Here is a 13,514-nt window from a genome sequence, read left to right on the forward strand (position 1 = left end):
TGCAACGATTAACACCAGAACCCACTCGAGTGAGGCTAGCTTAGCAGGACTCTTCGAGGAACTATCAGACATTGTTTGGGATATCATCGGCCTTAGTGAGATTAGAAGAACTGGTGAGGCCTATGCATTACTGAATAACCTCTGCACGGAGGATACGGAGACGGTGAATGCCATCCGTGAAAACTTGGATGACTTCTCCGATGACAAAACGGAACACATTGAACAGGAGTTGGACGTCATTCAGGACCCTATGAATATTGCTATGGCATTGTCACTTGGTCAGCAAACACTGATCCTAGGTGACATTCAAACGCTTCCCATGGCACCGGGTGAGGATCGAACACCACTGAACATCATCATTGACGAGCACGCGGAGGAGTTGTCCTTCCCACAAATTTACGTCTGTCACGCCCGAAACATATGACATGACGCCAAGCCACGGCCGATCACGTAGACCATGAGCGAATGCAGACGGCGTGATCGCCGAGGTGCCGCCCCTCTTCGTGTGATGTAGATTGCTATGAAGGCGATGCGATACCGTGTTGCCAATTCAACGGCCATCGTGTTCCGCAACAAAAGACTTTGTGGCAACATCCCGAGGGCGCTGTTGAAACACAAGCACTTCGTCGAGAATTCTGTCAGTCATGACATGGCGTACATGGCGGGGATTCCGAACATTTCCATCTACTGGCATGCTCAGAAACACGTCTTCGGTATAATCCAACAAACATGAAAAGCCTTCAGAATTCTTGGCACTCTAGGCGTCCGAGGTGCAAATGGAAGGCCTACTCCCTCTACTCCAAGGACTCAATATAAATCCCGAAGAAGCATTGACGCCCGTGGAGAGATTGACGCTGTACGAACGCAACCAACCCGTCAACGACGATCCCATCTCGTGCGTTCTCTAATTTGACCCCATTGTGAGTGTGATAATGTCCATTCCGTTCAACGAGAACATTTCACCATTTGCGTCTTAAAATGTTGTCGAATATTTCAAGCGCATGGAATTTCAGCACCAGGGAAGTGCACGCGCAGAAATCCTGCTCAGGCTAAAGGACGCAAGCAACCCTGGGTGCCGCATCAGCCGCATTGTCTAAATCGCAATCGTGTGAATGAGCAGTAAAAATCGCATTGCGCCTGCAGCAATTTCTTTTGCTCCTGTCGCAACATGTATACAGACTTAACGCGTTTTTCAGCATTCGCGTGTGCTGGCGCTCAATGCATTTCGGAAGCCACGGCCAGCGTCGCGGTGGTACCGCTTGATGGCACCGAGTGTTCTTAAGGAAGCGGGAAAGACGTGTCCTACTGCGTTAAACACCTCCTACATATCTTGTTTTGACGGGGAGAACACGTTGGGGTGCATTATTGATTCGATTCTAAACGCATTGCAGTCGACAGTAATCGTGAAATGGGTTTTGCCGAGTATTTTGTTAGAAGAACTGTTCTGCTATTTTTGTCAGCTAAATATTTTTCTGCGTGCAATATACGAGCAAAAAATATTAAAAAACACTCAGCGCCTGGGTACTTCACTATGGGCCAACGGTCGATCTAAGCGAATTTTGTCTACGAATGATGAAAAAAAAGTGTCCAGTAAAGCAGCCTTCCTCCGCCGTATATTTGCCGGTCTATTCGAGGGGCTAGCTGACAGAAAGGTCGTAGATTAATGTTGGTTATACCTTGGCAAACTAGTTTTGAAGAATGTAGAACATCTTGACATATATACTGGTACGAGTTGCACAGCTGGAGGTACTTTATTATTTCGTTACTGGATTCGTGGTACATTATTGCCATTCTATTTCATCCAGTAGTCCCGTTAGCCGTCGTCATTCTCAAAATCGCATGCTGCAATCGGTGCCCACGTGCGCCGTAGCGAAACCGCCACACGAGGAAAAAGAAGAATGTTAGGCTCACTGCTCGGAGCCGTGTTTCGAGCGGTCAAGTCCGTTTGCTTGTGGACTCCGGTCGTCTTCGCTCTTTCGCTGTTCGCCGAGGCGTACTACGCCTACGTGTTCGTCTTCTGCGGTGCGGTCGTGAAGGAGGACGCCCTGTGCCTCGCACTGGCCACAGTGTTCCATCTGCTGCTCTTCTTCTGCCTCTGGTCGTTCGCGCAGACTACGTTCACGGCCCCGGCTCCCGTGCCGCCCTACTTCCACATCGGCGACGACGAGCGCCGGGAACTGGCGCGCGCTGCCCGGAACCCGACCCGCCGGGAGGCCCTCTTCGAAGCCATGGCGACCAAGCGGGGCGTCCTCACGCGAGTCCCCGGCGGCGGCGTCAACTACTGCGACCCGTGCCAGAGGATTAAGCCCGACCGATGCCACCACTGCTCGACCTGCGAAAGGTGAACCGGGGGACGTGGCCTGAGCGGGTCGCGGATCACTTAGGGAGGTCGGTGCATGGCAGACAGACCAAATCGGCGCGGTCTAAATGTTTATACAAAAGGCACCTGTATTCAGACACAAAAAAAAAATTATTCTACTTAGAGACTTCAGGATTCAGACAACCGTATAGTCTTAGGCATACTAAGGCCGGCCGGGCCAATCGCAAAAAAATATCCTACTAACAAAAGAGAAAGGTAAACTAATTGTCGACGCTAAGAAAGACAAGCTTGAAGTATATAGCGATTTATGATTCGATGAGTAATTGTTGAATGTATTGCTATATTTCTTCTTTGTGTACATTTCGTGATCGCTATTCACTTCGTCTTGTATCTTATTCATATCGAATTCCACGAGCAATTACGTCGATCTTGTCATCTTCATCGTCGGCACTTTTCCACCCGTTTTTTTATTTTTTATTTTTTTTTGTCTTGAGGTGATTACAACCAGCTAGACCTCGGATAGGCCTCACCCAAGTTAAATAAGCAAAGAGGTCTTTCTCTCCAAAATCACGCAAACTCGACGCGCGTGCCTTAAGCGTACGGCGTACAGAATCATCCAGAATATCCCGCTTTGTTTCCTGCATTGTTAAGGTTTATAGACACTGCGATCACGATCGTTCAGCTGGCGATAGAAATCTGTTCCCCAAGTTCGTTATTTTTTTTTTACTTTTTCAACCGCCATATATAGACATTACCTTTCCCGAGCCGAATATAGGCATTGTCCAGTTATCGATATCAAAGATGGGAGCATCACTTACGTTTGAGCTGTTCTCTATTCTGCTGCGCTGTTGGGACTGGCAGCAAGGAGTTTCCTGACAAAAGCTGCTATAGGAAACTATGACGCTAGTGTACGTCCCCTGCAATCAATATCACGGAAGCACTGTCAATAAACGTGTCAAAAAAGTTATTTCAAGATGGGGCTGACTTTCCTCAAAGAAAACAAAGATTATGCACAGGGTGTCTCTCGAAATTTGTGCCAAAACTTAAAAAAGTGCGAGTGCCTAGTAGCTGGACAGAACGAGGTAATGTTGTTTGCCATCGCCTGGATGAAGTCAGACTATCTCTCGTATTTCGCATAATTACGCAATTAGTTCTTTTTTTGATAATCAGCTTCTCAAATACTATACTCTGGGCTAAAGAATCAATTAGAAAATTCTGGACCATTCTGAAGAATTCCCGATGCAGCTTAATGTTGCTCAATACATGCTACATAAAAGATTTTTCCAAGCCTGAAAGAAGCCCGTCAAATGCCGCAAAAAGTGCCGGGCGGCTAGTCGCCCGTCAGTCTGGTTTGCTCTAAGAAAAAGCAAACAACTTTACCTTGGTTCGGTCCAAATGCGTGGCACTAGCACATTTTTTTTTTTAAGTTTCAGCACAAGTTAGGGACGACACTCTATCGGTAGATTCCTTCTGGATTTTCTGGTAAATTCTCGTACATGGAGTTACTGAATACTGACTTAAAGTAGAGTCGGCAATGTGGCGTTTTTTTTTTTCATAGAGACAGTTCAACAACCAGCCAAAAGAAATGTGCATGTTATTAGCTTCAAGGCATATAAGGAAGAAAAACTACGACTTCACCATTGCTCACTGAACACGGCGCGTCGAACGTTCTGGACTATAGGAAAATCGCTTGTGCGTCGGCACGGGATTGTACGGTAATCGAGGGAGAGGAAATGGCTGTTGCTTTAGCAGCTGTGGAGGGCTACCACACAAATAGATCCCTCATAATTCTAACAGACTCCAAGGAAGCATGCCGAAACTACATTAACGGCAGAATTGGTCAAAAAGCGCTCCAAATCTTCCTCCGCGCTGGCCAACAGAATAAACACATTAGACACACCATCTTTTTGGTACCTGGGCACACTGAGATTGAGGGCAACCAAAGGGTTGATAGGATCGCTCGCGAGCATGCAAACCGAGCGGACCTAAACAGAGATCCTGAGGATTTCATGACAGTGATCCCAACGTACTCTGACATACTAAATTACCATAGAGGGACGAGGATCACATATCCACCGCCCCACAATACACTCACTCAACAACAGGCAGTTTACTGGCGAAAGCTGCAGACAGGAACTTTCCCAAATTTACATATACTATGCAAAATGTTCCCAAGTCAATACAGGGACATATGCCCGTCGTGTGGTGCAATACCCACACTTTATCACATCACATGGGAATGCAATACGAATAAGTAATTCCACAAAATAGAAAATCCGAGTGCGGAGCAGTGGGAGAGCGTGCTCTCCAGTGGCGACCCTAGCCTCCAACGGAGGCTGGTGGATCATGCCCGATGAGCAGCCACGCTCAGTGGTGCCCTGCAATAGGGGCGCCAACCATGCAGGCCGGAGATCGTCATCAACCAATAGAAGATGAAAACATCCGGCCCGACCGCTGAATTACTCTTTCTAGAGTAAAAGTTTACTTCCTCCTCCTCCTCCTCTGTCAAGGACATCGCAGTGGCTTCAGTAAAGTGGTAGTATGTAGCAAAAATGTCCAGTCTAAAATTAACTAGCATAAAGTGGCTCAGTAGAGGGATAGATTCAGCCACACCCCAGCTTTTCGGCGTTTTTATTTTTGCCACGTCCGCGCAAAATTGCTCAAAAAAATGTGTGACACATAGTGGCCACCAGTGCAGAAGGAGATACGGAACCTCCAAGTACCGTGATTCATCCAGCCTTAAAGGATGGATAATGCAAGGATTCGCCTAACCTTAGTCTTTATTTACTTTAAATTGCTTTTCAGTTAGTAAACTGGCAATATTCAACAAAATAATGTGTTGAATCGCAAGAATTCGCAAGGATTACGCATGTTGGCAGAGACTAACTGCCTTGCGTTGTTTGGGAAAACCGCGTACATGGCAATTCATTCTTATAACGCACAATTATCTACGCCATAAGGACGTCTTAAACTAGACGTACAAACAATATAAAAATTCATCTACAGATCGCAGCAATGGCAGCGCCTATGTTACCACTTATAATTATTCAAATTATTCCTTCATTTGAGGCAAGTCCTGTGCGAAAGTAGTGACAGCTGGACGAATTGATAAATAAATCAGCCTCGCTCTGCCATCTGTTAGCCTTGCAGTTAGCGTTAATTGTAGAGCGACCACCCCGTAAAGACCCTGGTCCCATAATTGATCCCTGCACTAGGACATTGTAGTTACTGCGATAGCAATTATATGGACACACCAGGCGCATTTCCACCGTAGTCGCCAGCGTCACCGTGGTGCCCCGTATAAAGCCCAAGTGCGATACCATCGTGGCCACGCATGCTGTGCGTGCCAGTGAAAGCGTGGGGGCATCAGCCGAGGATCGTGGCTTGATCTCACGTGCACAAGGAAGGAAGGCGGAGAGGAAGCGCACCATCTTCCATCGCGCGCAAGGCACCGGAGTAGGGGGAGGGGTCGTTCTACTCCGGTGGCGGCTGCGTATATGGTGCGGCTGAGCGCGTTCGCGCGGGCCCTATCCTGAAAAGGATCCGCAGTGGGGAACACAAGTCTGTTTCCACTGAGGGCTGATAGCTTCGTATGCACTGTTGTCTCGCCGCTTAGTTCGCGTTGAAGCTAGAGGCAGCACGAAGGTCAATTGGCTCCCTGCTGACGCTACGCCCCCTCACGCCAGCGCTTTGACAGTGAGTGTCCGCGGTCATCGAGTGCAATGTGTTCACGTTTGCTTGTACGTGCGTCATACTATGCTTGTTAATTTAATTAGTAGAGATTGTTCACAAGTTTATATGGCCGATAAAGCTACTATACTTAGGCTGCATAGCCGTGTAATAACTTGCTATCGCAATCGATGCTTCCCCTTTCGGGTGAAACCGTGACTTTTTGTTATAACAAACGAGCACTCTTTAAATGTTGTTTGTCCCCCACGCGCAGGAGTGTACAATGACGCATGTATAAAGTTTAGTATTAAGAACCGATGCATTTCATCGTAGATCACATTTTCAACGACCAACGACTCAAAGTACAATGATTGCGGCGAGCCTCTATCAATGTACTGCTCAATAAATTAAGAGTTGTGTTTCCAGATAAAAAGTTTATTCTTTGTTTGACGCCTTAGCTGCTAAAGGCTTCACCGTCACAACAACGTGACAATACGAAACGTGAAAGAGGCCGTAGAATAGAGCTTGCGGTACGCCAGAATGCAACCACTCACAGAGAACAGTTAACAATCAGCAAGAACATATTCTGAGCAAATAATTGGGGAAAATTATATCCATTTATGACATTAAGTTTGAGGCTTATGTGCTGGTCCTTATGGACCAGTACCATGCTGTGCTGAAGGAAAAAATGAGTTGACGATTGCGAGTGAATAATATGTATTGATGTGTTTACAACACACTGAACGAGACGGGCCTTTAAATAACAGGCAATAATTTGTCGCTCGGATGTATGGTACAAAATTACTTTCCCAACCATCCTTTTGAAGGGCTTGGGTGTGTGGAAGTATTTGGGAAATTAATTTAAGAAGGAACTTGTACAATGATTATCGAACAATTTTCTGTCCATTTAATTCTCAGTGATTCGATCCCACGAGCTGCTGCAGGTGCATCCAAACACGAAAGAAATAGCTACGCATTTCTGATCACGCAGCATGGTTATACCGAGAAGATTGAGCCAGCAGACAAAATTACTTAAAAACAGAATTTATACCGCCTTAACCGATAAAATTGGATCATCAGACTAGTCATAACAATAACAAAATCGTGCGATTGTGCATTTATGGTAAAGCAAATTTTACCCACGTTCGTTTTCAGCGTGGCACGAAAAGTGTGTTACATGAAAAATGGTTCTTGGTGTTCATCGTTGTTGTTTAAAATGTTTGTCGCACTTGGCAGTGACAATTTGTTGTTAGTAGTTGTTAGCAATGCGCAATGCTCCAAGATGTGGTATAGTGCGTGACAGCGTGAAACTTCGCACTCTTAAATAGTGGACGAAGGCTGGCCCACAGTCCGAAAGGTTAATAAAGCAGACATGTTTCACGTATATATATATATATATATATATATATATATATATATATATATATATATATATATATATATATATATATATATATATATTATGGGAATTCTGCCATAATCATTATCGGAGCCACCGGCATCATCGAAACTCTGGCAACGGAGCCAGCTGTCGAAGAAGGAGAGGACGAAGGGACTGGAGAGCGCGAGTGGTGGTTCGAGGCTCCACTGGGCGCTCTTGGGCGCGGCCGGCCAGGACTCGAGCCTACTGGCGTGGACTTTGGGATGTCGGGGGTGTCGGACGATCTCGCCGCTGCCACCAGTTGTAGGGGTTGTAGGTCGTAGGGAGGAACGCTGGAGACAGGGCTAGGCGAGCAGGATTTATTTACATCTTTTTACATTAGATCAAGAGACATCCGGCAATCTAGTGTGACTCCCAAATGGAGCACGCAAGACGAAGCATACAGTATACGAGCATGAAGCTCCCAACACGTAGCACAGAGCACGAGCACACTGCTCACGAGCACGATCACAGAGCTCACTGACGAGCATGCCCTAGCAGCCGACAAACAGCTGCTTATAAACACTCCGTTCTCCCTAGATCCCTAGGTGAGAGAACCGTTCGACCAGTCATCGAAGCCGAGCCGCCTTTGAGCGAGATGGATTACACACACACGTACGCACAGCTTTCACTACCCCCAGCGAGGCCAGACGGGCTTCACACAACTCGGGGTTTACGTCTTGACCAAAGGAGGCGCCTCTTATTCCCCAAGCTGACCCCCCCCCCCCCCGGCGTGGCCGCCGGTTGTCCATTGTCTTGCGTCCTGAAGAGTGCGTGGGACTTTGCCACCAGATACATTCCCTCAGGAGCGGCAGACCAGTTCGGCGGTGGCGTGTTCAGTCACAAAGCCTGGTTCCTCGAACTCATCTCGGCAATCCCGCGACGGAAAGTCGCGGACGCGGCGTATTGTCCTCCGCACACAGTAGACTTAGCGGCGCCGTTTGGCTAGAGGATGACGGTGGCTGTCCAGGAAAGGTCGACGCCGCTGTTGCACCTGGCTGGCGAAATTTCGCATGTTGGCACCTCAGCAGGCCATTCCGAACAGGGACCGCGCCGTTCCCACATTGGCGAACAACGTAGGACCCCAGCTGCCTTCCGGGACGGACCATGATCGTGCGGAAGGCGGGCAGCGCCCGTACCACAGCCAGTAGCGACGCCTGCCTGGCCTGATGCGTGACTATCTCCACGGTGCGAGACGCAGCTCTGGCGTTCGCTGAGAAGCGTTTCCGCTGGCTCCTCTTCTGTCACCGTCATCGGGTCTGGCATGAGACTTGGGGGCGTTTTTGTCTGCTGCGCGCTGCGGCAGCTCTCGGTGCCGTCATTGCAGAAGGATGCTACCGGCGTGGGTGACATCAACCCGATTGCGTCGACATCACCTCCGTGTGTGGCTGCGTCCCTCGGCGATGTAATGCGGGGACTTCCACACTGTAGACTGGCTCGAGAGGACCTGGTGGATGGTGCCCGGTGTTACCACGAAATCGCGGGTGCTCGAGGCCAGTTGTCAACTGCAGTGGAAGCAGCACTCTTCGAGCAACGATCATGATAGTCTGCATTCTTCCCATCCTGTTACCTGCGCACCTGTGGAGGCTGACCCTGGTCTCTGTGCAGTGGCATGACAGTAAGCATGCGGCTGCACCTTCGGGCTACCTGCTGTGTGCACTCCCCAGAACGAGATCGGGGAAGAAGACCGGACCAAGTGTGCCTCCGGGAATGGTTTAATGCCTTCTCATTCCTGCATACCTCAACAACTCGGAGGTTCCACCACGCAGTCTGCCGCATCTTCGCGAAGTATACGTGCGGGAAGCCAGCCAGGTTTAGGTCCTCCGGGTTCCCGGAAGACCTTGGTGACTAGGACGTTGCCCTCTCCGCTGATCTTCGTTCGATGCAGCAGTCTGCAAGGTTTGCTCGCCGCGGGGGATGCGGTGCCATCGCTGCGAGCCGCCGTGGGCCAGTTATACATACGTATATATATATATATATATATATATATATATATATATATATATATATATATATATATATATATATATATATATATATATATATATATATATATATATATATCTGTCAGAGTGTGCGGAGGAGAGTGCCTGCCTTGACAGTGATATGGGCCTTCTGACGGCCCGGCATCTGCATAGTTCAATATCTTGCAACTCTTCCAATTATTCAGTAATTTCCCCCCAAAAATTCATAAAACGTTGCCTTCCGTGCACCTTACAGCTTTCAGTGTAATGCATAGTTCGACAAAACATCGTCTGATGAGGGGCATAGATTATCCTTGCGGTAAACAAGTACTCACCACAGAAAAAACACTTCCAGACCTTTACGGTTCCTCCTTCACATAAGTAAAAGAAAACTTTCAGCGTGTAATTGAAATTTTCGATGGTGCCATGCGAGGGGCCCTTTAACGTACTTTACAATGCAAAGATGCTTTTGTTTCTTTTGTTTCTGCTATGAATGGCATCAATACGCCGTTTTTAAACCAAGACTTTATATAAATCTTGAGACCAGCATAACCAGTGAGGCAACTAGGGATGTTTCACGGTCGTGTAAATCAATCTATTCTTCCTCATTACGCTTTCACCAACACGTACAAGACAGGCGAGGGCGGTCTCGGTAGCGCTGCATGTGCATAAGAAAATAAAATATTTCGGCCAAGAGAAATTAGGGGCGTAAAGCCTGTGTCTGCATAATTTGAAGCCCGCGACCATCTTCTCCATTTCATACGCCTGTAGTATTTTTTTAATTAGATTTTTCAGATCCAGCAAACTACGACAACAAAATGGCGGTCTTGCTTTCTTTAAGAAACCCGGGGAAGCAGACGACAATGCAATCGGCCGAACCATATCGGAGAGGCATAGGATTTGAGCAAATGCAGAACGCCCTTTGGAGATTCCATCGTCTTGAAGTAGTACAGAACAACTTGAATACGCCGATAAATTACGACAAAACTGATGATTCACAGTTGAGCAGCTGCACGCTTGTCGTCTGCGTTGCGGTTATAAATCGGTGATTATTGGTTCACGCTCGATTGTGAAAGGTGCTATCCCGGTTTCGCTGTTTTTATTGACATATTTTGGTTTTTTCCACTACACAGTGTGCGTCATCGTGCGAATTTTAATTCTTGAAGGTCCGTGCGCCACGTGGTGGGAAAATGGTGAACTAGAAGTGATGTCCGGAATTTCTGGGTGTGATCCCCGAAGTGGGAAGTGAAGTGGGGGCAAGGGGAAGGAAGGGAAACGTACTGCGGCTGCTCAGAACTCAGGTACGACGCAGACACCTCAACCAACTTGTAGCTTCTCGGTAGAGATAAATGGTCCAATTAGAGGCTTACTCAAGTTTCGAATTGACGGCATTCTCTTGCTGCCAACGGTTTCACGCTCGATCACACGCGCTTTTTTTTCTTTTTCACTGATATTTCAGTGACATAGGTCTTTGTAGCTATTATGAACGTTCGTTTTAGGAAGATAGTAAACCACAGCCTCTCAATTATTTCGGTGTGTACTACATTTTTCATCTGTGTTGGTGTGTGTTACCGCACCGCGAAAATCTCTTGTCTGCAATGCCGCGTGGTCATTCACAGATGCATCCTGAAGATGGACCACCACTGCCCTTGGTTCAACAACTGCGTCTGTTTCAATACGTACAAGTTCTTCCTGCTCACGCTGTTTTACATCGCCCTCCTGTCTGTCTACGTATTCTTCAGCGTGTCCGTCTACATGTGGCGTCAGAGCAGGCACCACCGCCTGCTGTCACAGTCGCTGCACACGATGTTCCTGGTGACTGTCGGAGCGGCTGCATTCCTTGCGGTCGGCTGCTTCCTCTGCGTGCACATCACCTGGGTGTCGCGCAATTGCACCACCTTGGAGTCGTCCCGAGCGCCGACTTTCAAGGAAGATGGCGACTCATTCGACCTGGGCAGGCCCAGAAATTTCGCCGAGGTGAGCAGGACAAGTGGTTAAGACGGCTTCATTCGCGCCACTAAATGTGCACTTCAACTTGTACTGCCGCCATAAGGACAGGCAAAGAGAGATTTCGAGAAACTTCGGTGCTCTTTCTGTCCACGTTTGGTTTTCTCGTTTCTTGCGCCGACAGAGCCTGTGGAGACTTCGCGAAGCCTGGACCTACCTTTCCAAAGTTGAAAAGTGCATTAATTGCCTAATTTGTAATTACGTGGCATTGAAACGTTAGCTGATGGACATTCTTGCTGAGTGATTACAGCAACTGCTTCTTTTAGGAAAAACGGTTATAGACTACTTTGTCGAGGTGAGCAAGAGAAACTAGGGTGGTGAAATGATGGCGGGACTACGTTCAAAGCAATAAGGTCCACTTGTTTTAGATGACTGATTGTGCCGGCATACCTTCACCACCTATCAGTGTACTCTGGTTGAACACACATGTTGTTTTCTTGAAGTTACTGTTGTCTTCGTTTTTCGTTATTCCAACATATGCGCTATGCAGAGTTCGTTCTTGCTGGAAGTTTTGTTCCGCACGCAGAGATCGGGCACTTCTTAACTGATGATTTCCGAAATTCTGACTGATGGGGGAGATAGATTGCCATCAAAATTTGCTCATATGAGTTATGTAGACTACAAAACTAAAGTGGCCGCAAAGAAGGTCACAGCCAAGCCAATTCGATCAGCTTCTTGAGCTCACGCTTATAGTGCGGGATCTCGGTGGCCGGTCGTGCTCTCATTCATTAAAGGCATATTAGTCTGCCCTACGTTCAAATATTAGGAGAAATAGCAGGATTGTTTTCTCCTTTCTCGACATATCGTGTTATATGTTTGCGCGCAGTTTTAGGGACAGTTTCGTGGTACTGTGACATGTTGTTCAGCAGCGTCCGGACGAATGTAGGGGTGCCTATATCGTAAAGCTATTTCAAACTTTTCTATTCCAATTGCGCAATCAGCCCTCCGCGATTGCTCCAAAACTTTTTTGGACCACCCTTTGCCTGTCTGTCACGCGACGTCACGAAAACCGCGATAGCTGCCCACCTGATATGACGTGCCACACCGATTATGCATGATTTGACCGAACAAAATAAAACTGTTATTTGTAATTCAGCGCCTTTTCCCCATTAGCCCTCGGCTATTGGTCAAGAATTTTCGGGCTGCACCCACTTCACCTGCCTGTCACGCGTCGTCAGAAAACCGCGGCAACTCTCCGCATTAAAGTGCCCTATACGTGGTAAAGATGCAATAATATGCTGAACAAAGCTGAATTTTCTTCTGAATAGCCGCAGGCTGCCCTGTTCATAAAGGTATAAAAGATGGCTGCCGCCAATCACTCAGTCACTGGCTACTCGCACCGGCCGGAGAGCACGAGTTTATTTGCGTGTAATAAAGCTTTCTGCGTGGTCGTGAAACGTTTTCGAGCACTTTCGGCACGTTTACGTCCTCGTTCTGCTACGCTTCTTTGCTGAGGATCCGTTTTAGCGTCATTTTTAAGCTTCCGCTGCATGCCACCAAGATTTTCGACCAGCCACCGCAAGCTAAGTAAGGGAAAGCGGACCAATTGCACCGGCAACACTCTCTTCATCCGATTATCTATTTTCAGTGCCCCACTGTCTCGGCCCCATAGAATTTTTCTTCACTTGAGTGTGCTCCTCGCCTCTTGTCAGCCAACTAGACAAGACAAGCCGCTCAGTGTAGGCAATGTTCGTTTTTCGAGCAAACAGCCTCCTATGTCCTCCTATGATGGAGAAAAGTGTTTGATTTCAAAAACGCTTCTTTGCTGAGGATCCGTTTTAGCGTGATTCTTAAGCTTCCACTGCATGCCACCGCGATTTTCGACCAGCCACCGCAAGCTAAGTAAGGGAAAGCGGGCCAATCGCAGACGCCGGCACCACGCTATTCAGCCGGTTATCGATTTTCAGTGCCACACTGGCTCGGCCCCATCGAATCTCTCTTCACTTGAGTGTGCTCCTCGCCTCTCGTCAGCCAATTAGACAAGCAAGCCACTCAGTGTAGGCAATGTTCGTTTTTCAAGCAAACAACCTCCTATGACCTCCTATGATCGAGGAAAGCGTTTCATTGGTCTGTTCAGACAACCCTGAAGGTCACCGCCCGATGCTTGCGTAGGCGGTTACGCAACTTTGACGTC

The 13,514-nt window shown here is 47.8% G+C and overlaps 1 protein-coding gene across 3 annotated transcripts in view; it reads left to right on the forward strand.

Moving 5' to 3' along the window:
* The first annotated feature begins 1,892 nt into the window (after nucleotides 1-1,892).
* The window catches only part of LOC139060413 (palmitoyltransferase ZDHHC20-B-like), a 35,517-nt gene continuing 23,895 nt past the window's right edge, over nucleotides 1,893-13,514 (forward strand). For all 3 annotated transcript variants that reach the window (XM_070539524.1, XM_070539523.1, XM_070539525.1), the window contains exons 1-2: nucleotides 1,893-2,341; nucleotides 10,993-11,350. In XM_070539524.1, the coding sequence (XP_070395625.1) occupies nucleotides 1,899-2,341; nucleotides 10,993-11,350 (801 nt within the window). In that variant the 5' untranslated portion in view covers nucleotides 1,893-1,898. The remainder of the gene's footprint in view (nucleotides 2,342-10,992; nucleotides 11,351-13,514) is intronic.

The sequence above is a fragment of the Dermacentor albipictus genome, chromosome 5 (assembly GCF_038994185.2).
Source record: "Dermacentor albipictus isolate Rhodes 1998 colony chromosome 5, USDA_Dalb.pri_finalv2, whole genome shotgun sequence".
Taxonomy (NCBI): domain Eukaryota; kingdom Metazoa; phylum Arthropoda; class Arachnida; order Ixodida; family Ixodidae; genus Dermacentor; species Dermacentor albipictus.